Below are 19,785 nucleotides of genomic sequence, written 5' to 3' on the forward strand. Positions count from 1 at the left end.
CTCTAGGCTGGTTCCTCTCACAGGCAGGGCAGGCTACCCAGGCAGGGTCACCATTCACCACGGACACTCAGCAACCACCTAGTCATGTGTTTGGAGGGTGTGTGGAGGGGAGGCAGAGAAGGGGAAGCTCCTTCCAGCACTCTGGTTCCTAGGCCAGTGTCTCTCAGCCCGGAAAACAGGTCTGTGGCTGCCCAGTATAATCCTGCCCAGTGTAACTCCTTGTTCAGTGTGATGTGGACTCACCACAGACTTCTCAGGGACCCCTTGGAGCTGAGCCCACCTCCTGCTCTCAGCAGAGGCTGCACAACCTCACCTCTCCCATCTACTGACATCAGCAGAGCTTCACAATTCCAGGCTAACTTTTCCTTCTGTTTTATTTAATAGAATCTAGAGAAATGGAGAGAGGAAGGAGATATAGAGAGGGAGAGAGAAAATGACAACATAGTATCGAAACTTCTTCAGTGTGGTGGGAGCCTGGCTGGAATATGGGCTGGGCTTATGGCAAAGCAAGTGTTCTGTCCAAGTGAGCTATCTTGCTGGCCCTGACCTTCAGAATCCCTTCAGCTCAGTCCCTGGTTAGCTGCACATTATAGGCTCTGTCCTCCAACCCCCATCCTTGCTCCCCTTTCTCCCCAAGTCTGTACATGTGTTCTTACTGGAAGCCTTTCCTAATTCTCTGAGCTGGGCCCCCTGACCCTCTCACCCCTTCCCTGGCTGTCTATTGCTGTACTGGCCTCTGTTTCTGCAATGGAGCCCAGATTCTCTGTTGGCCAGGACATCTGGGATAGAGTCCAGCTGCCTAGCTTGAGTCAAGGACTAGGAACTGGGGTGGGCATGTGCTAGGAGCTGGATCCACACCTTTCCCTTTACCCCTGGATTCTGGGCCAACTCTGGTGCATCTGAGCATGAGACCAGCACCAGCTTCTCCTCCCTCTGCTGCATAAGCTCTGCAGGGACGCAGGGGCGTGGGGGCAGGTAGTCCAGACCAGGTTCTGTCAGTGCATCTTTTGCACCACCTGAGCTGCCTGACTCTGCACTGCTCCTCTGCCTTCATGCTGTGCACTATATGCCATTGTCTGGGCTGCAGGAGGGCACTGCCACCTCAGTTTAGAGGGAGAGCAGCCCTCGTCTCAGATCCTCAGGTCTCTCCATCAGAAATACCCAGGAAGGAGGCTTCCCAGCCATCCATCTGGGGACATGTGAGTGAATGAGTTCATGGCCCAGAGCCAGAACTCTGGGTTTGCATCCCAGCTCTGACACTTACACGTGGTGTGATTCTGACCAAGTTATTTCATGTGTCCATGTCCAGTTTCCTTGTCTGTGGAAAGACACTGGGAATACAACCTACTTCCCAGGATCATGTGGGCACCTGTCAGTTAAGATTCCAGGAGGAAATAAACCCCCTCAAGCCAGGCCAACGAAATGCATGTGAATGAGAAGACTCCCTGTAGGGGTGTGGACACAGCTGAGGCATTGACACAGGATGGAGAGGACAGGAACTGGTCATTGCCACTTCTGGTGGTGGGGATGTGGGTGGGACAACATCTGGTATGTTGCGGATGTGGGACTTCCAGTGCCAGATGGCGACAGTGCTGGAGATGTCAGAATGAGGTGCTTCCCTGTGGGGGCCACAGAGGCATGAGGAGGAGTAGAGTGGCTGGACTGGAGAGCTGCGGGGTTCTGACAGAAGCTGCCTCTAGGGAGAGAGGCAGTCCCCACCCCTGCACAGAGACTCCCTCCTTTCCTGCTGGCAACTTCCTGTGGCCAGATAGCCAGGGAACAACCCACAGGACTCCAGAAGGTTGGGGAATGAGCCTGAGGCTAGAAGGAGGCACGGGGAGATTCAACTTGCCGTTGATCACAAGAACAGTGTCTGTGTATAATAAAGGTGACTGTAACAACAATCGCCGTTCTGCTAGGAAGCTCTAACCCATAGCAGCAGGCATCTCCAAGCCAGTGGAGACTCTTCTGATTCCCCCTCTGTCTTTCCTGCTACTCAGCACCCAGCCTGACCCAAGTTGGGAGGCTCAGTTGACACCAGCTGTCTCCCCTCACCCCTCCTACCCTAGCCACATGCCATCTTTGCTCCAGGCACCTGTAGGTGCAGAAGGACGCAGGCAGGTAACAGCTTCCTGAGTTGGAGGCCCCGGGTCTGAGCAGTAGCAGGGAAGAGGCTGCTCCTCCAGGAGCTGCAGAAAGAAGGTCTGGGTTGGGGCGTCCTGTATGACAGCAGAGTGGGGGATCTGGGCCCACGGCACAGTGCTCCCACACTGCTACCTTGGCTGGGGCTGTGCACCATCCTGTCTGGGAGGAGGCTGGCTGCCGTGAGAGTGGGCTCGGGCACCTGTCACCAGCTGCCGGCACAAAGCCTGGCACCGAGTGCAGAGTAAATAAGACCAACTGTCAGTCCCCAGAGGGTTGGAATGTGTAGACTCCCACCTGCCTGACTCAGACCACTGACATCACCACCTCCCTCCCCGGGGGCCACTCATGACACCCCCGCCCCCATGGGGAGAGATAAGAGTGGCTGAAAAAGTGAGCACAGCCTGGGGCTGCAGACAAAGGTCAGTGACAGTTTGACAGCTCTGTCCTGGGATGACAGCCCTGCGCACAGGCAGAGGCAAAGAACACAGAGAGGTTGAGCATTGTTCAAAGACACACAGCTGTGGGGCTATAGGGGGACTCATCTCCCTCTGGGCCTGGGGTTTTAGTTTCATCTCCTCATGGGCATTAAGGGGCTAGTTCTGTATCTCAGCCCAGCCTTTCTGCATCTGGGTTTAATGTTTTTAGGTAGCAGGACTCCACTTGCAGCCTTTCAGCTTCTTGGGCCCCGAGGTGGACTTGCTGAGGGCACAGGGGCTGTTGGAGGGCTCCATCCTCTTTTGGGATCCAGAGGATAGAAGCCACGGTGAGTGTCAGTGGTGTGATAGACATTGCTTCTGAGAGCTGCGGTGGTCACCACCTTAATTCTCCCAGGTCCTAACATCTGAGGGCTCGAGGCCATCCCATGTGCGGGGTTTGGGCCCAGCTGGGTGTGTTTGGTGGGGATTCTATGAAGTGACTTGGGGAGCACCCTGGCCCCTTCTGAACTGGGCCCTGGAGTTCCCTGTGGGTGTGTCCTGCAGAGGTTCCCCACACCCCAGCCACACTGCAGGGTGCTTTTGCTGCATCCTCGCCCCCCCCCCCAAAGTTATAGAGGCTTGAGACCCTCATTAACAAGTCATCCCCTTCATCAACAAGGTGGGCTGAGTTGACACAAGGCAGGAGAGGCTTGGAGCAGGAACAAAACCTTGAGGAGACAGGGATGTTGGGGTGCTCCGTGGACTCCCTGAGGTCTCTGTTGAGCATATACTTCCTGGATCTGCCAGGACAAAACAGTTATGGCCTCCACTTTCCTCTAGCTAGTGGTGCAGAGAGTTGAGGTGTCAGGGCATGGCTCCAGCCTCCCTTGTCTTGCTTCAGCCTCTCTCAGGGCACTGTGGGGGTTGGGAGCACCCCAGGCCTTTCCACCTCTTCTTCAAGTGCCCAGGCCCTCTGTTGTGCCAGGGACTCCCTTTGTGTTCTGTGGCCACTTTGCACAGCAGCCAGTCTGCCCCCACCCTACAGTGTCACCTGTATTTCCCCCCTACTTTCCCCTCTACCTAGTAGGAGGCACCCAGACTGTGGGCTGGAGGGTGGGACTGGAGCAGGCCTGGGCACCCTCTCTGGAGCTCGTTGCTCAACACCCCTCCCTCACCACCTGCACTGCTCCGGGCCCTGGGGCTTGGCTTGCGACAGGGACCTGGGACCAACCCCACAGAACAGAGCTCTATTGACTGCGGCCACTCTGGCTGGATAGGTGGAGCCACTGGTGGTGGAGGTGGCTGTGGGAGCCTGTCATCCTGTTCCAAGTGAGGGGGGGCTGGCATCATGTTCCAGACGTCTGGGATCAGCCCACTCTGGAGCATAGGTGATAACAGAGAGCAGGCCCTCCCTTCTGCTGGGGGAGAGGGGACTCCCCACAGCCCTCAGGGCCCCTCCCTCACCTCCCAGGCTATGGGGCAGGAGTGTCTGGTGCACAGGCCCCAGCCCAGTTTGGCAAAGATAAAAAGCCCGTCAGTGACCCAGCGGCCCATTGCTTGCCTCCCGCCCAGCCTGTATCTGCTCCCTAGACAGCCATGCGGTCCTCTGTGTCCCGGCAGACCTACTCCACCAAGGGGGGATTCAGTTCCAGCTCCACTTGTGGCGGTGGAGGGCCCCGGGCCCGGACCAGCTATAGCTCCGTGACAGTGTCCCGGGGCAGCAGCGGGGGGGCCCGCTATGGTCCCAGCATGGGCGGCTTTGGCAGCCGAAGCCTTTACAACCTGGGGGGCAGCAAGAGCATCTCCTGCAGTGTGGCTGGGGGGTCCTCTGCGGGGCGCAGCCTGGGCGGCATGGGCTTCGGCTCGGGGGCTTTCACGGGCTTGGGGGCTGGCAGGCAGTTTTTCGGGCCGGTCTGTCCCCCTGGTGGCATCCAGGAGGTCACTGTCAACCAGAGCCTGCTGACACCCCTCAACGTGGAGATTGACCCAGAGATACAGCGAGTGCGGACCCAGGAGCGTGAACAGATCAAGACCCTCAACAACAAGTTCGCCTCCTTCATCGACAAGGTGGGTCAGGGTGGGAGGAGAGGGGAGAGGGCTGGGGCAGAAGCAAGACCTGGTGGTGTGTGTGTGGGGGGGAGCAAGGCTGCTATGGCCCACGTGCACGGGTAGGGTGAAACCAGCTCTTCTGGCCTGAGTCTGGGATGCGTGGGCTCGGGTGATGGAGACATCTTTGGACCTTGGCTGCTGCTGCTCAGGTGAGTGAAAGCTACTCGCTAGGCCTGGGGACCAAGCCCACCTCCGCCTCACTGTGGCCTGTCCTAGGACCATGTCTAATATGACCGAGGGGCACAATTACATGCAGGCTTGTGCTCAGGGCTCTTCTTAGTGGGGTGACCTCTTTGCCACTTACAGTGGGGAAGACTGGTTCAAGCAAGTCACCCAAGGAGGCCTTTGGGTCCTGGTGCTCCCAACCTTGGGGACTCTGAAGACAAAGGTGATCTATACACTATTGGGGTGGTCTCAGGAGGGTCCTCTACTAGCCAAGAAGCCCAGTTTGTGGGGGCAATGCGGAGGGTGGGCACCAGGTCCCTGTGACATGGTGGGGGGTGTGAGTGTCTTGAACCTTTCCCTTGCCTCCAGGCCAACATGGGTGCCTCTTCTAGGTCCATTTTGTTGGCACCCTTCACCCCTGCCCTGAGTCCCCAGGCGATGGGGCATGATGAGAAAAATGCTGCTGAATGACCAAATTGCTCAAGAATGACCTTGGTTCAGTGACTTAAGTGTTCTTATCCATGTCCCCTTTCTCATATGATGCTACCGTGTCCTATGAGGAATCAGAAGATTGTGCCTATTTCCAAGGAGAAAATGAAATGGAGGCCTAGAGAGGTCAAATGGCTTGTGCAAGGGGTTCTGGAGCCCCTTGGTCCTTGGCACATTTAGTTTTCACTTATGCTCGGGGAAGGTGCACCTGCTGTGTGGTGCGAGGCCATGTGACTGTGGGGTGCTGTGGAGGTGGGACCTGGCCAGGCTGGGAGGCAGAGGGTGAAGCAAACCTCTCCTCCCACCCACCTCACTTCTCCCCTAGTGACTTTTGCTTCTTCTGTGGGACTGTTCCAAAGGCCAGACCAGCCTGGGCCTCTTTCAGAATTTAGTTATCATAGCCTGGGACCTGGAGGCCTAGGAAGCTGTCTGTGTGTAGCGTCTCAGAACCATTGCTGGGGGAAGAAACCAGGAACCCCTTCTGAGTCTGTATTTGCACTTAACAAAACAAAACAAAACACTTAAAAAATGCCAAATTCAAGGACAACTTAAAAGATTCACACAGTAGGCCACTGCTTACTCTTTCACTCAGATGATCATCAATGTTTTGTTACATTTTCTTCTTTTCTTTCTCTTTTTAAACACTATTTATTTATTTATTATTGGATAGAGACAGAGAGAAATGGAGAGGGGAGGGGAAGATAAAGAGGGAGATAGAGAGACATCTTCAGTCCTGCTTCACCACTATGAAGCTTTCGCCCTGCATGTGGGGACCAGGGGCTTGAACCCAGGTCCTTGTGCACGGTATGTGAGTACTTAACCAGGTGCACCACCACCTGGTCCCCACATTGTCTTCTTTTCTTCCTCTGTCTCTCTGTGTGTGTGTGTGTGTTAGGTATATCTATTTCTTTTTTAGAAAATACATTTTATTTATTAATTAATGAGAGGGATAAGGAGGAGAGAGAGAAAGAGCCAGACATCTGGTACATGTGTTGCCGGGAATTGAACTCAGGACTTCATGCTTGAGAGTCCAACACTTTATCCACTGTGGCACCTCCCAGACCACATATTTCTTTTTTTTTTATATTTATTTATTCCCTTTTGTTGCCCTTGTTGTTTTATTGTTGTAGTTATTATTGTTGTTGTCGTTGTTGGATAGGACAGAGAGAAATGGAGAGAGGAGGGGAAGACAGAGAGGGGAGAGAAAGATAGACACCTGCAGACCTGCTTCACCGCCTGTGAAACGACTCCCCTGCAGGTGGGGAGCTGGGGTTCGAACCGGGATCCTTATGCCGGTCCTTGTGCTTTGCGCCACCTGCGCTTAACCCGCTGCGCTACAGCCCGACTCCCAGACCACATATTTCTTTATATGTCTGTATGTTTAATATTTGAGTTCAATGCAGCATTAGGACTCAAAGACACTGATCTCATCTATTTTCCCAAGACAATGAAACTCAGAGAGAAACGACTAGATTAATTTCATCAACTAGTAAATAGCTGGGCTGAGACTTATGAGTTTTACATATATTTAGCTTTCTTATCATCAGGTTGGGTTGTCCTTTCCCAGAGAGAACTCAGGACTTATGTCCCCAGGAAGCCTGCACTGCCCCTGAGATATCTTGGTTGGAAAGGAGGTGGGCAGACAGACGCCTGCCTCTCATGTGGCAGGGAATGGCACAAACCCTCCCGTCTTGCTCTGGCTCAGGTGCGCTTCCTGGAGCAGCAGAACAAGGTGCTGGAGACCAAATGGGCCCTGCTGCAGGAGCAGAGCCAGAACACTGGCATCACCAGGAACAACCTGGAACCTCTCTTTGAGAACTACTTGAACACCCTGCGCCGGCAGCTTGATAGTGTCCAGGGTGAGCGCGGGAGGCTGGACGCTGAGCTGAGGAACGTCCAGGATCTCGTGGAGGACTTCAAAAGCAAGTGAGGAGGGACACAGAACTCTGGCCTGGGAGCATGGGGTGGGGCAGGGTGGGGCCAGGGCTGCTTCTCCTGGCCTGCTCAGTCCCTAGACCCAGTGCCTTCTGCAGAACTGTCTGCGCACTGCTAGGCACCACTGAGCAAGCTATTGGAAGGCAGGGAGAATCATCTAAAGACCCTTTCTGTTCTCACCAGCCAGATTGAACACTTATTAACTCATTGCCAGTCTACTTACTTCCCTGACTCCTTCATTGTCTTAAAACAAATCCTGGCCACTGTGTTATTTCACTCACAAATATTTTCCTAAAGATTTATTTATTTATGGAGCTGGCACCCTGAAACTGTGATTTTATCAGAGAGAGAGAGAGAGAGAGGGAAAGAGAGGGAGAGAGAATATATATATATATATATATATATATATATATATATATATATATAGACACACTGACCACAGATCCCAGTACCATTATCCTACCTACTGAGCTCTCTCTTCTGCCCTCACTGAGGATACTGATAGAATCTATCTGAGTGATTTAATAAATATAAACAGAGTGCTGTAAGTACACTAATGCTTTCAAGGTAGTAATTCCTCAGAATCATCAAAGGTATAGATAAATTTGAATTCCCACTACCTCATGAATGTTAGAGATTAAAAAAAAATGCACGTGGCGCGAAGTGCAAGGACTGGTGTAAGGAACCTGGTTTGAGCCCCCGGCTCCCTATTTGCAAGGGAGTGGCTTCACAGGCGGTGAAGCAAGTCTGCAGGTGTCTGTCTTTCTCTTCTCCTCTCTGTCTCCCCTCCTCTCTCCATTTCTTTCGGTTCTATCCAACAATAATGGCATCAATAACAATAACTACAACAATAAAACAAGAGCAACAAAAGGGAATAAATAAATAAAATGATAATAAAAAATGCAGGTGGTTCAAATTGAGAGCTGCACTTGCATTTGCATAATACCCTTGGATGATATTTATCATTGCAAGGTAATATTTTATATACTTCCTAATAAGTTGATACTGGTAATTGTTAATTGTTACGTCCTGAAGTATTAGCAAAAGTAGTTGGAGAGAAGACAGTCATTTCTCCTCTACTTCTTCCTTTCTTCCCCTCCCCTTCCCTTCCTTATTCCTCCTTCGCCTCCTCCTTCTTCTTCTTTTTTTAGATTTCTATTTATTTACTAGAAAGATAGGAGGAGAGAGAGAAAGAACAATACACCCCTCTGGTACATGTGATACTGGGGATTGAATTTAAAACCTCATGCTTGAGAGTCCAATACTTTATCCGTTGCACCACCTCCCAGACCACGACCTCCTTCTCTTTTTTTCTAGAGCACTGATCTGCTCTGGCTTATGGTGGTGTGGGGGAATTGAACCTGGGATGTTGGTGCCTTAGGCATGAAAGTCTTCTTGCTTAATCACCATGCTACCTCCCCAGCCCATAAGACAGTCATTCCAAAAGACATCCAGCTGTGAAAGTGAAGGCAGAGGTCGACATTGTGGACTCATCTCCACCTGCTCCTGTGAAGCTGGCTGATCCGAGAGCTGGCTGCTCTTGATGGCCAGATTATGACACAAATCCCATGGCCAGGTCTTCCAAAGTGGGTGGAGAGAACTAGTTAAGTAAGGCTGTCCCCCAAGTTTCTTCACTGGTTGGCTACACTACAGAACTGCTCCCAAAAGGCATGCTTTGACCAGTGTGGGGCCCATCAAAGCTTTTATTTATTTATTTACTGTATAGAGACAGAGAGAAATTGGGAGGGAAGGGGAAGATAGAGAGGGAAAGAGACAGAGAGACGCCTGCAGACTTGCTCCATCGCTTGTAAAGCTTCCCCCTACAGGTGGGGACTGGAGACTTGAACCTGGGTCTTTGAGCATGGTAACCAGGTGTGCCACTGCCTGGCCCCCAATGCTGGTTTCACAGCAACAATTCTATAGTCATTGAAGAAAATGGGAATTTTTACTTAGTGATCAAATGTACCTTGTGAGAATTCACTAAGACCAAGTAGGGAGAAAATCAAGGTAGATTTGTTAGAACACACTGATAAGAGAGAGAGAGCAGGCAGGGAGCAGAGAAATCCACTCTCAAGGTTTCCTTTTTAAAAATAGATTTTATGGGAGTCGGGCGGTAGCACAGTGGGTTAAGCTCACGTGGCACAAAGCGCAAGGATCGGCATAAGGATCCTGATTTGAGCCCCCGGCTCTCCACCTGTAGGGGGGTCGCTTCACAGGCGGTGAAGCAGGTCTGCAGGTGTCTATCTTTCTCTCCCCCTCTCTGTCTTCCCCTCCTCTCTCCATTTCTCTCTGCCCTATCTAACAACAATGACAACAATAATAACTATAACAACAATAAAAACAACAAGGGTAACAAAAGGGAAAATAAATAATAATAAATAAATATAAAAATATATTTTATGTATTTTACTGAGAGGGAGATACCGACTGAAAGATACCAGATAACTGCTCAGCTCCATGATGGTGCGGGGGCTTGAACCTGGGACTTTGAAGCCTCAGGCATGACTTTCTTTGAAGCCTCAGGCAAAGACTTCTTTTTTGCATAACCGTCATGCTGTCTAACCCGACCCCACTGCCAAGTCTTCTTTAAGTGAGTCCAACACTGTGGTGAGTCTGACCTGAGACTGGTCTTCCCATATAACAGGTACGAGGATGAAATCAACAAGCGCACTGCTGCGGAGAATGAATTTGTGGTGCTCAAGAAGGTGAGCAGGGTACAGGGCGTGGGGGCGGGCTGACTCAGAGGAGGCGAGTGCCCTGGGGCTAAGCACTGCCCCCCCCCCCCCCCAGGATGTAGACAGCGCCTACATGGGCCGAATGGATCTGCACGGCAGAGTGGGCACCTTGACCCAGGAGATCGAATTCCTGAATCACCTGTATGAGATGGTGAGTGACTAATGGGCAGTACTGGGGATCAACAGCCCCCCCGCCCCCACCCCCAAAGGAGCTCTCATCTGAATCCACCAGTGAGACTTACTGATAGCAGCTAGAACTTGAACCTAAGGACTTTTAATCAACGCAGGTTTCCATGAGTTAGGTGCTTCTGCTGGGTCTGGCTTTTGGCAGGATCCTCTCAGTAGCTCTAAGTACAGGTGCACTCACAGTGAGGGACACTGGGCCACTAGGTTGCCTCTGGCCACATGGCAAATTTGAGAGAGGCAGTGCAGCACTTAGAACCTGGCTCTTGGATTTGGAAATCTGCCTTTGCTCACTCCTAACAGGGCAAGTCATGGAGCGTGGGTGGGCAGGGGCGGCTAAGATCTCAGACTGGGGCTTTCTCTGTATCTATCTCCCTCCTTCAGTCCAGGAGGGGCTCCAGGGGTTTGGCGGGGCTTGTAGACTTGAGTGAGAGGGTTGAACCAGATGCAAAGTGACCACGGTACTGTGACCCTTAGAGGAGATGGGGCCTCGAGATCCCACAGTCTAAGAACCCCTTACTGCAGATCACCTCACAGCGGGCTCATGGAGGCTCTGCTCGCATATTTCCCTTGGCAGGGAGCTCGCTACATTTTCAGCAGGCATTTCCACTGTTGAACTATTTTATTAGAAAGCAGACTCCAACCTTCTCCCCATGCCATCTGTCCTTGGTGGGTACTGATTCTGTGGATGGCACCTACCCAATTGTACATATATCAATCTATGTTTAAATGACTATCCTTTAGCTGTCAGAATGACTGTGGTTTGTGAGGACATGCAGGAAACAGGATTCCCAGTCCAGAAAGCCAGAAATGTAGGGAGGTTATAGATTCCAACTTCCTTTTAGGCAGCTTAAGGTGGGCTAGCATTCTCTCTGGAAGCCCTCTCCAGATGCATGCTCCTTTCACCTCCCCTGGGTGTTTTCACAAGAATGCAATCCCTTGACCCTTCCACTCTCCTTCAACTCCCTTTGTCAGGGCAGCTGACTTTGTAAAGCCTATTGAGAGTGGTTCTGTCTGTTTTATGAATAAATAACTAGACCTGAAAGAAACTCTAATCCCTATTGCCTCCTTGGGAAACCCTGTTGTCTCAGCCTGCCAGTTCTGGTAATCGTGGCCACTGTGAAATTTGATTCTTCCATTCATATATTGGGTTTGCTTTACAGGATAATGGGACATTCAGTGATAACCTGTGGATTATCTGCAGACCTGATACAGTTAGTTTAGTTTTTTCATTGCGTTTCAGTGTGAGTCATTGATAAACGAGTTGCAACAGACAGGGTCAAGAATGGAGTCTTGAGCCAAGAACTGGGCCTTTTGTGGTAGGCCTCCAGGCTGGCCTCGTTCCACTCATCACTCATTTGTGGCTGGAGTGACTCAGCCACTGTGAAACCCAGCGAGCCAGGCCATCACCTGGCCCACGTTGCTCTGAACGGTTTCCAAGCTTGCCACAATCAACAGCCCGTCAACGGATCAGTGATAAAAACCATGGGAGAAAATAAAATCAGTTTGGTTCCTGCTGGCTCCAAGCCCCTCACAAGACACCCTAAAATTCATTCTAGAGGCTTGTAAGAGGTCAACATCAAGTTGAACTTGGGGAAGTCTAAATATGCCCCCATTTGGAAATCAGTGTACTGGCCATATTGGTGCCTCTGGAATCTCTTCTATCTCCCCTCATTCTCAAGGGCCCCCAGGGCTGTCTCTCTTCTCAGCAGTCTCTGTGGCCTTCAAGAGAGGCTTGTCTGACCCAGGACCCCTCGAGCTTCAGCAAGGTCAAGGTCGCTCATACTCTTTGTACCTATCTTGGGTTTCCATTTCCTTCCGAGCATGACACCCTTTCCAGTTTGATGACTGCTGTCGAGATGAACAAGAGAGCACAGTGGCTGAGTCACTGGCTTTCCCGGTCAGCTGCAGGATTAGCCTGGTGCATCCTCCCTCAGCTTTTTCTGCAGGAGCTTATGTGGCAGACCCTGCCCACGGGCTTGGCCTCTCCCCTAACTCACCTTTGACTGTGCCACTCTCTACCTGCCCATCAGGATGGAGTTTGCCGTCACACTCCCTGGTTTTTTCTTTCACAGTGACCTTTCACTTTTGGACCAGGATCACGGTAACCTTTCACTTTTGGACCAGGATATGGGTTCTCGCTGCCCTCTCTGTGGGTGTGTAGGAACTGGTTTCCTGTGGCCTAAGGCATGTGGCCAGGAGTCTTTCTTTGCAATACCTTGACCATTTGACAAGTATTTTCTGAATATCCTCCACATGACAACAAAAGGCCAAAGTCTCCATGTTTGGGGAAGGGGGCAGTCTTGTGCAGGGTTACCATGTGAGTCAGGTCAGGACAAGTGCCAGGTTTGCAAAGCACAGAGACAGCCATGGCTGAGCCTTCCTGTGATGGCTGGGGAGTGCCAGGAGCAGCATTTGGGTTGATTTTTGAAGGTTGTTCACTCTCTGAAGGGAGAACAGAGTTAGAGTCAGGGTCAGGCTCAGCTCTCAGCTCATTTACTGGCCACCTCTGTTCAGTGGGGAGTCTCCTCCTACTTATTATTATTATTGATATAATAATTATTATATTTATTTATTTTTTTGTCTAAGCTCTGGTTTGTAGTAGAACTGGGAATTAAACTAAGGGACTTTTGGTGCTTCAGGCATGAAACTTTACATAACCACTGCACTATTTCTCCCCAGCCCCCCTCCCCCAATTATACACATGCATACAAATTGTGTAGTATGTCCACACTCCTCCTCTGCCTTAATCTCTTAGATGTCTATAAACCCACAAATAGCAACAATGCCTCTAAAAACAGGTGCCTGGCCTCACAGCTGCAGAGACTGAGGCCTTTCCTGGCCGTGTAACCTCCTTTTGGGGTGGACGGTGGGGAAGATGTAGCCTTCACACCACTAGGGAGCCCTGTCTTTTATCCTCATCTGCCTCCCTGGTGGTCTGAGGGAGTAGGGTGGAGGTGGGGTTGGGGGCACAGTGGTAGTAGCTGTTTCTGTCCCCACAGGAGCTGAGCCAGGTGCAGACTCATGTGTCTGACACCAATGTCATCCTGTCCATGGACAACAACCGCTGCCTGGATCTGGACGGCATCATCGCTGAAGTGCGCGCCCAGTACGAGGAGATTGCCCAGAGGAGCCGGGCCGAGGCTGAGGCCTGGTACCATTCCAAGGTGAGGTCAGATGGGGCATGTGGGTGGGCTGGGCTCCATGCTTATCTCCTCAGCTGGGGCATGCGGGCTGGGGCTCCACGCTGATCTCTCCACCATGAGGGGGCTGGCCCTGGCCTCCCGGGGGAGTGCGACCAGACACACCCATCCTCCACAGGGCCTCCAGTCCTGAGGGGGCACCCAGGGGACTCACAGGGCTCAGAACTGCCTGACAGCTCCCTGTCACTTCTTTGGCCTCCAGTACGAGGAGCTGCAAGTGACAGCCGGGAAGCATGGGGACAACCTCCGGGACACCAAGAACGAGATTGCAGAGCTCACTCGCACTGTTCAGAGGCTGCAGGGGGAGGTGGATGCTGCCAAGAAGCAGGTGAGCCATTCGGTGGGGGCCTGGCTGTTGCTGAAGGTGGGAGAGGGGTCTCCACACTGACCCTTTGAGGAGCAAGGCCGACTCTTTGGGCGGAACATGCTCTAACACTTGGGCCGTCAAGACCCACACCTAGAAGAGGAAACAGAGGCCCGGAGAGCGCAAGAGACTTGTCCAAGGTCACCCACCATCTTGGTGATAGAGCAGGTAGGATGGTCTCCAAAGAGGCTGAGCACACCTCCAGGTCAGAGCAGGAGGCTGCAGATTCAAGGCTAGGAGCTTAGCTAAATAGCAGGGTCTCCTTCCCACATCTGAGGGGAGCCTTTGATTGGTGGGGAGCCTTGATTATTTAGCTGCTCGCCTCTGAGGCAGGGGGCTGGGCTGTGGCATGAAGAGTCCAGATTCTTCAGTCTGAACCTTTCTGGCATCCCAGGTGGCCAGGGTGGGCTGGAGGGGTAGGGGCATAGTGATGCCAGCCCTGTAGGCAGGCAGACAGACAGATGGATGCAAAGACCTGGGAGGGGGTGGCTCTAACCCTGCTCTTCCCTGGGCAGTGCCAGCAGCTGCAGACTGCCATCGCCGAAGCCGAGCAGCGCGGGGACCTGGCGCTGAAGGACGCTCAGAAGAAGTTCGGGGACCTGGACTCAGCCCTGCACCAGGCCAAGGAGGACTTGGCCCGGCTGCTGCGGGACTACCAGGCCCTCATGAACGTGAAGCTGGCCCTGGACATGGAGATCGCCACCTACAGGACCCTGCTGGAGGGCGAGGAGAGCAGGTGGGGGGCCCTGGCTCTGACTTCCAGGACTTTTCAGCTGCCCTGCTGGGCAGGAAGGTCCCATCCCTAAGTGGGTGCGCAGGGCCAGGGAGAAGAACCAGGGAACTGGGTTCTTAACTCACCCCCTCAGGGGAGTTCTGCGCTGTGTTTATGGCCTCTTTGGTTGATGTGGTCATTGCTGACCCAGGAGTGGTGGGCTTCCTCTTGCCACAGCAGTTTTGGGGAGAAGCATCATTCTTGTTGCCTGTGTTGAAGGCCCAGATGTAGTCACTTTAGGTAGAAATCCCTCAGCTCCAACTCCACTTGGGAGAGGGTGCTTTGTGGTGTGTGCAGGGGGGTTTGGTGTCTGGGCTGGGCTGGTCTGGTCTCGAAGTTCTCTGCTCTCTTGGCTGAAGCAGCTTGAGAACCTGCTGGAAGGGTCTTGAGGCCCCATGAGCCCAGGCACATACTCCTCACAGTTCCTGCTCTTGTCTTGGGGCCCTGGCTCTCCACCCACCACCAGGGGAGAGAGAGAGAGTATGAGAGGGTTCTGCTGGGCAGGGGAGACCCCTGACTCCCCTCCCTGCCTTCCTCCCCTGCCCCTCCAGGATGTCTGGAGAATGTCCCAGTGCTGTCAGCATCTGTGAGTATTTACTGCCCTGCCCTTGACTGGAATTACACTTCTCTCCACTGGTCCCCTGGAGGGAGGTGCATGGGCCCTGTCACCCACTGCCCAACTTTTGCTGGAGGCCCCCAGCACACTCCTCACTTGGACCCTTTACCTTGCAGCTGTGACTGGCAACTCTACCACAGTATGCGGGGGAGGCTCGGCCAGCTTCGGAGGGGGCGTCTCCCTGGGTGGTGCCGGGGGAGCCAGCAGAGGTGGGTTCAGCAGCAGTCTGGGCTACGGCACTGCCAAGGGGGGGCCCACCTCTGGGGGCACCTCGATCCTGAGGAAGACCACCACTGTCAAGACATCCAGCCGGCGGTATTAGCCCCAGCCTTGCAATCCAGAACCCTTCAGGCCTCTCCCCGGGTCCCCCCACCCCACTTCTATAGCCCTCTCCATTCACCTCCTTAGGAGCGGGAACAGCCATGGTAGTGAAGACCGTGGGTTTTTCCAATCACACGCTAGCAGGGTCATGTGTATTCTGGGAAGGGCTTTAGTCTACAAAGGGTTTTCTCTTGCTTCTGTGACCAGAAGGATGGGGAGATGTGCTTGGGTGATGTTGAGGTGACATTTTCACCACTGAGAAGAAGTCAAGCTTCTCCAGCCCTCTCGACTCTCCTCTTCCCCTTGCTCTTCTGTCCCGAGCTTTGGGCAGGCTGGGGGAGCAGGGAGGGATAATGAGAGTGGTCCCCAAGGGCCCTGTGGTCCCTCATCACCCGCTCCCCCACATGCACACCAGGTCTGTCCCTCCTACCTGGGCCTGCCAGCACCTCTTCTATCTCTGCCAGCAACACATCAATAAAATGACAACTGAAGTTACACTTGTGCCTCCAGTCTGTCCTGCTCAGGGAGCCAAAAGGACATGAAAGTGTCACCTGATGAGCTCTGCCAAGGATGTGGTTGCCCAGACCCCACGCCGAAAACCCTTCAGCTCAGTGCTGTCCCCACACTAGGCCGGGATTGCCCCCTTACAGCTCACAGGGGATGCTTTGGGGGGATACAAGAGCCCCGCAAGGCTGCTGGCCAGCTGCCTGTGGCCCCACTCATCCCTGATGTTCTCCAGCCCATGGTGCTGTGGAGTCACCTCTGGCTGCCGAGCTGGGAATACTTGCACACGAGCCCCAGCACTACCACTCACTAGCTGTGTGGCTTTGGGTGAGTGACTCAGCCTCTCAGAGCCTCCATTTCCTTCTCTGTAAAGACAGAAAGGGGCCACAGTGATGCACCCAGTGGTGTGCACACATTACCATATGCAAGGATCCAGATCCAAGCCTCTGGCCCCACCAGTCTAGGGGAATGAACCTTCACAAGTGGTGAAGCAGTGATACAGGGTTCTCCCTTTCTTATCTCTCCTCCCCCTCTCAGTTTCTCTCTGTCTCATCAAATAAAAGAAAGATAAAAGAAAGAATATGGCTGCAGGGAATTCATAGTGTAGGCATTGAACCCCAGTGATAACCCTGGTGGTAAAAAAAAAATGGCAGCGTGTTGAGGAGAAGCCGTGGATCGGGAAGAACCTCATGAAAGCAGCTCTCAGTGTTGCTTCCTCCTGGCTGCTGCTGCTTGGCATTTGGATGCTGACGGCTTCTCCCTCACCCCCTACATTTCCACAGGACTCTGATGGTTCACAAAAACATTACTTTGCATGTAGCCCTCCCAGCAGCCCAGAATTCATGGGGTGACATGTGCTGCCCTGTTTTACAGGGGTGACAGTTGAGGTTCGAGGAAGCTAATGGTCCCAGTGCTGTGGGGCAGCTTAGCTGTGTCCTGGCTGCCCCCTCACTCCCCTTCCTCCCTCCAGAAAGCTCCCTTCACCCACTCTTAATCTCATGCTTCCCTTATGTCCCACACCTAACCCTGAGCCTGGACCCTGTCCTCAGTCTCTGCCCAAGGAATTCCCACTAGCCAGCTCCTCCCCAGCTTCCTGCCACCCAGTTTGTTTACCAGAATAGCCTGTCTACCTCCTGGGCAGCCCAGAGCCCTTCTTTGTGTTCCTGCACAGGGATCCTGGCACCTTAGTTCTCAGAAAGCTCCTACAAGCCTGTGAGAGCTTCCCCAGGGCTCTGGGGGTGCCAGCAAAGGGACTCTGGGCCAACCCCTAAGCTAGAGCTTAGGGACACAAAGGCCTAGCACTTAGCAAAGTCAGCATCCCCTCCCTGACCTGGTGTCCCTGTGTGGGAACAGTCTCACTCAGAAAGGTGCTCTCAGCTTAGAGAGGATGGGGTGGGGGCTGGGGGTGGTCTGTAGACCACCTTTCACTGGCAGTGTCCTCCAGGACTGTCTGCACGGTGTCTCTGGGAGCCAGTGTGCTGTCAACCCGCAGTCACTCTCCATTGCAGCCTGGAGCAGGAGGCCTGCGGTCACCCCCACCTTACAGAGGGAGGAACAGAGGCAAAGTGGTCACATAACTTGTCCCAGGCTGCCCAGCTAGCCCAGAGCAGAGTTAACCATGGAAGCAGGGCAATCTGAGTCCAGAACCCAAGTTGTTCACAACTGGGTCCTGCTGACTGTGCAGAAGAAGGGTAGCAGTGGGGCTGGAGAGAGGGGCTTGCTGGATACAATCCAGTTCAAAGGTCCTTTCCCCTCCTCTCCTCTCCTCTCCTCTCCTCTCCTCTCCTCTCCTCTCCTCTCCTCTCCTCTCCTCTCCTCTCCTCCCCTCCCCTCCCCTCCCCTCCCCTCTCCTCTCCTCTCCTCTCCTTTCCTATTTTCTCTCAAAATTCTTTTATTAGTGATTTAATGATAAGCTACAAAAATATAAGATAATAGAGGTATAATCCCACACTTTTCCCACCACCAGAGTCTTGCACTTTCTCTCCCCAGTGGTGACTCCAGAGTTCTCCCAAGCTCATAGTTATGGAATATACATATTTATCTTTTCAAATTCAGGTGGCTCAATTCTCTATATTCCACATATGATAGAAATCATCATACCATCTCAGATAGGCAAAATAGTGTCTGAATTCCTCAGATGTTCTCCAGAATCTTTTCCTTCTCCACGGTGGGGCAAAAACAAAGGTTCCTTGTCACAAAAGTTCCAATGGAACTGAAGTTCAGAGCCTTCTGGTCATTCCCCCCTAACATTTCTCTTTTCTGGGGGTATGGATCAAAATTCTTTTGGGGTTACATAAAGAAGGACTTCTGGCTTCTGTAATTGCTTCTCTGCTGGACCGGGCATTGGCAGGTGGATCCATACCCCCAGCCTGTCTCTTTCACTAGTGAGGTGGGGCTCTGGAGATGCGAGGTTCCGGGACACCTCAGTGCAAGCATTCTTTTTATAAGAGAGGAAACTGGGGTGAGAGGGGGAAGAAATTCTAGGGCAAAAATAAAATAACCAGTGAAACAATAATAATAGGGAAGAGAGACAATCCAGAGCTCTACTCTGGCTCATGTGACACTGGGGACAGAACTGGGAAGTCCAAGCCTGCAAATCCAGTGCTGTCAGCTCCTCAGTCTTAGCTCAACCATTTTATTGAAATTACATTCAGGGCATAAAAAACAAAATAATGTATGGAATAAAACTTGGAGATGATGTCACAGGCCAGGAAGATTCACCATAGCACTGTTTAGCTCTGGTGTAAGTAAATGGGGATTGAAGCTGCAGCCTCGGGGGCTTCAGGCCTGCATGCTGGTCCTTTCACGGGCTGAACAAGTTCCCTGGCCCTCTTAGGAATCCCTTACAAGGGCTGGAGTGGCCTGGGCTTTCCTACTGCAGTTTCCACATGGAGTTTCTCTCTCTCTCTCTTCTCTCTCTCTCTCTCTCTGTCTCTCTCTCATTTCTTCCTTTATCTCTTTCTTCCAAACTGGCCTGTATTCTCCAGTTCTTATTTCATTCATTCATTCATTCATTCATTCATTCATTCATTCATTCATTCATTCATTCGATAGAACAAAGAGAAATTGAGAGGGAAGGGGGAGATAGGCACTTCAAGCGCTGATTCACCATGTGTGACGTCCCCCCCCCCCACCTCAGGCTTGAACCCTGGTCCTTGCACATTATATTATGTGTGCTGAACCAGGTGCACCACCACCCGGCCCCTACACAGAGTTTCTGAAGCCTGAGAGCCCCAGGGCCTGCTGCATTGCCCCTTCTGCCTGCACCCCTGTCCTGGCCTCTGAACACTTTTAGAACACTAAGTTAGAACACTTTTCCTTCACCATTTTTTAGATGGAGCCGTCCATGTGTTTTTGATGGCAAAGATGGCTTTGTTGCCAAGATACATAGGGATATCCCAGCCCATGCAGGAGACCCAGAGAAGCCCCAGGGAAAGGCTGGGGCTGGGGTGCCCCTGTGTGAACAGATACCTGGAGTCCCACCCTCTCAGTGTCCTTTTGGGCTGCTTCTTACTATGCTGACTTATCCTTTTCTGTAGTCATTGATCCCCAAACTGGCTCTGGCTCCCCAGAGAGTGACTCAGGTTTAGGGGGGGTAGCTGAGGTAGGGTGTCCTGAGCAGGGAGGGTGGGGGTGCTTTCTCATACCACACACCAGGTTTGGGGCAGACAATGGACAAGAACCGGGGATCCCTGTAATCCCAGGACTGAATGTGAGGGCTTGTCTCCCTCACCTCAAAGTCCTAAGTAAACTTGCCTGCCTGGCCTGTGCCGCACCCCTGTCAGCAGCTCATCCCTCTCTGACAATCCAGGGAGGCTGCCAGGTGAG

The 19,785-nt window shown here is 52.6% G+C and overlaps 1 protein-coding gene across 1 annotated transcript; it reads left to right on the plus strand.

Annotated features, from left to right (window-relative positions):
• The first annotated feature begins 4,041 nt into the window (after positions 1 to 4,041).
• On the plus strand, positions 4,042 to 15,950 carry KRT79 (keratin 79). Its single transcript, XM_007518206.2, has 9 exons — positions 4,042 to 4,628; positions 7,030 to 7,250; positions 9,904 to 9,964; positions 10,050 to 10,145; positions 13,180 to 13,344; positions 13,583 to 13,708; positions 14,260 to 14,480; positions 15,068 to 15,102; positions 15,249 to 15,950. The coding sequence occupies exons 1-9, from the start codon at positions 4,158 to 4,160 to the stop codon at positions 15,452 to 15,454; spliced, it is 1,602 nt and encodes a 533-aa protein (XP_007518268.2). The 5' UTR covers positions 4,042 to 4,157; the 3' UTR covers positions 15,455 to 15,950.
• Positions 15,951 to 19,785: the final 3,835 nt, after the last annotated feature.

Source organism: Erinaceus europaeus, chromosome 7 (assembly GCF_950295315.1).
Source record: "Erinaceus europaeus chromosome 7, mEriEur2.1, whole genome shotgun sequence".
Classification (NCBI taxonomy): domain Eukaryota; kingdom Metazoa; phylum Chordata; class Mammalia; order Eulipotyphla; family Erinaceidae; genus Erinaceus; species Erinaceus europaeus.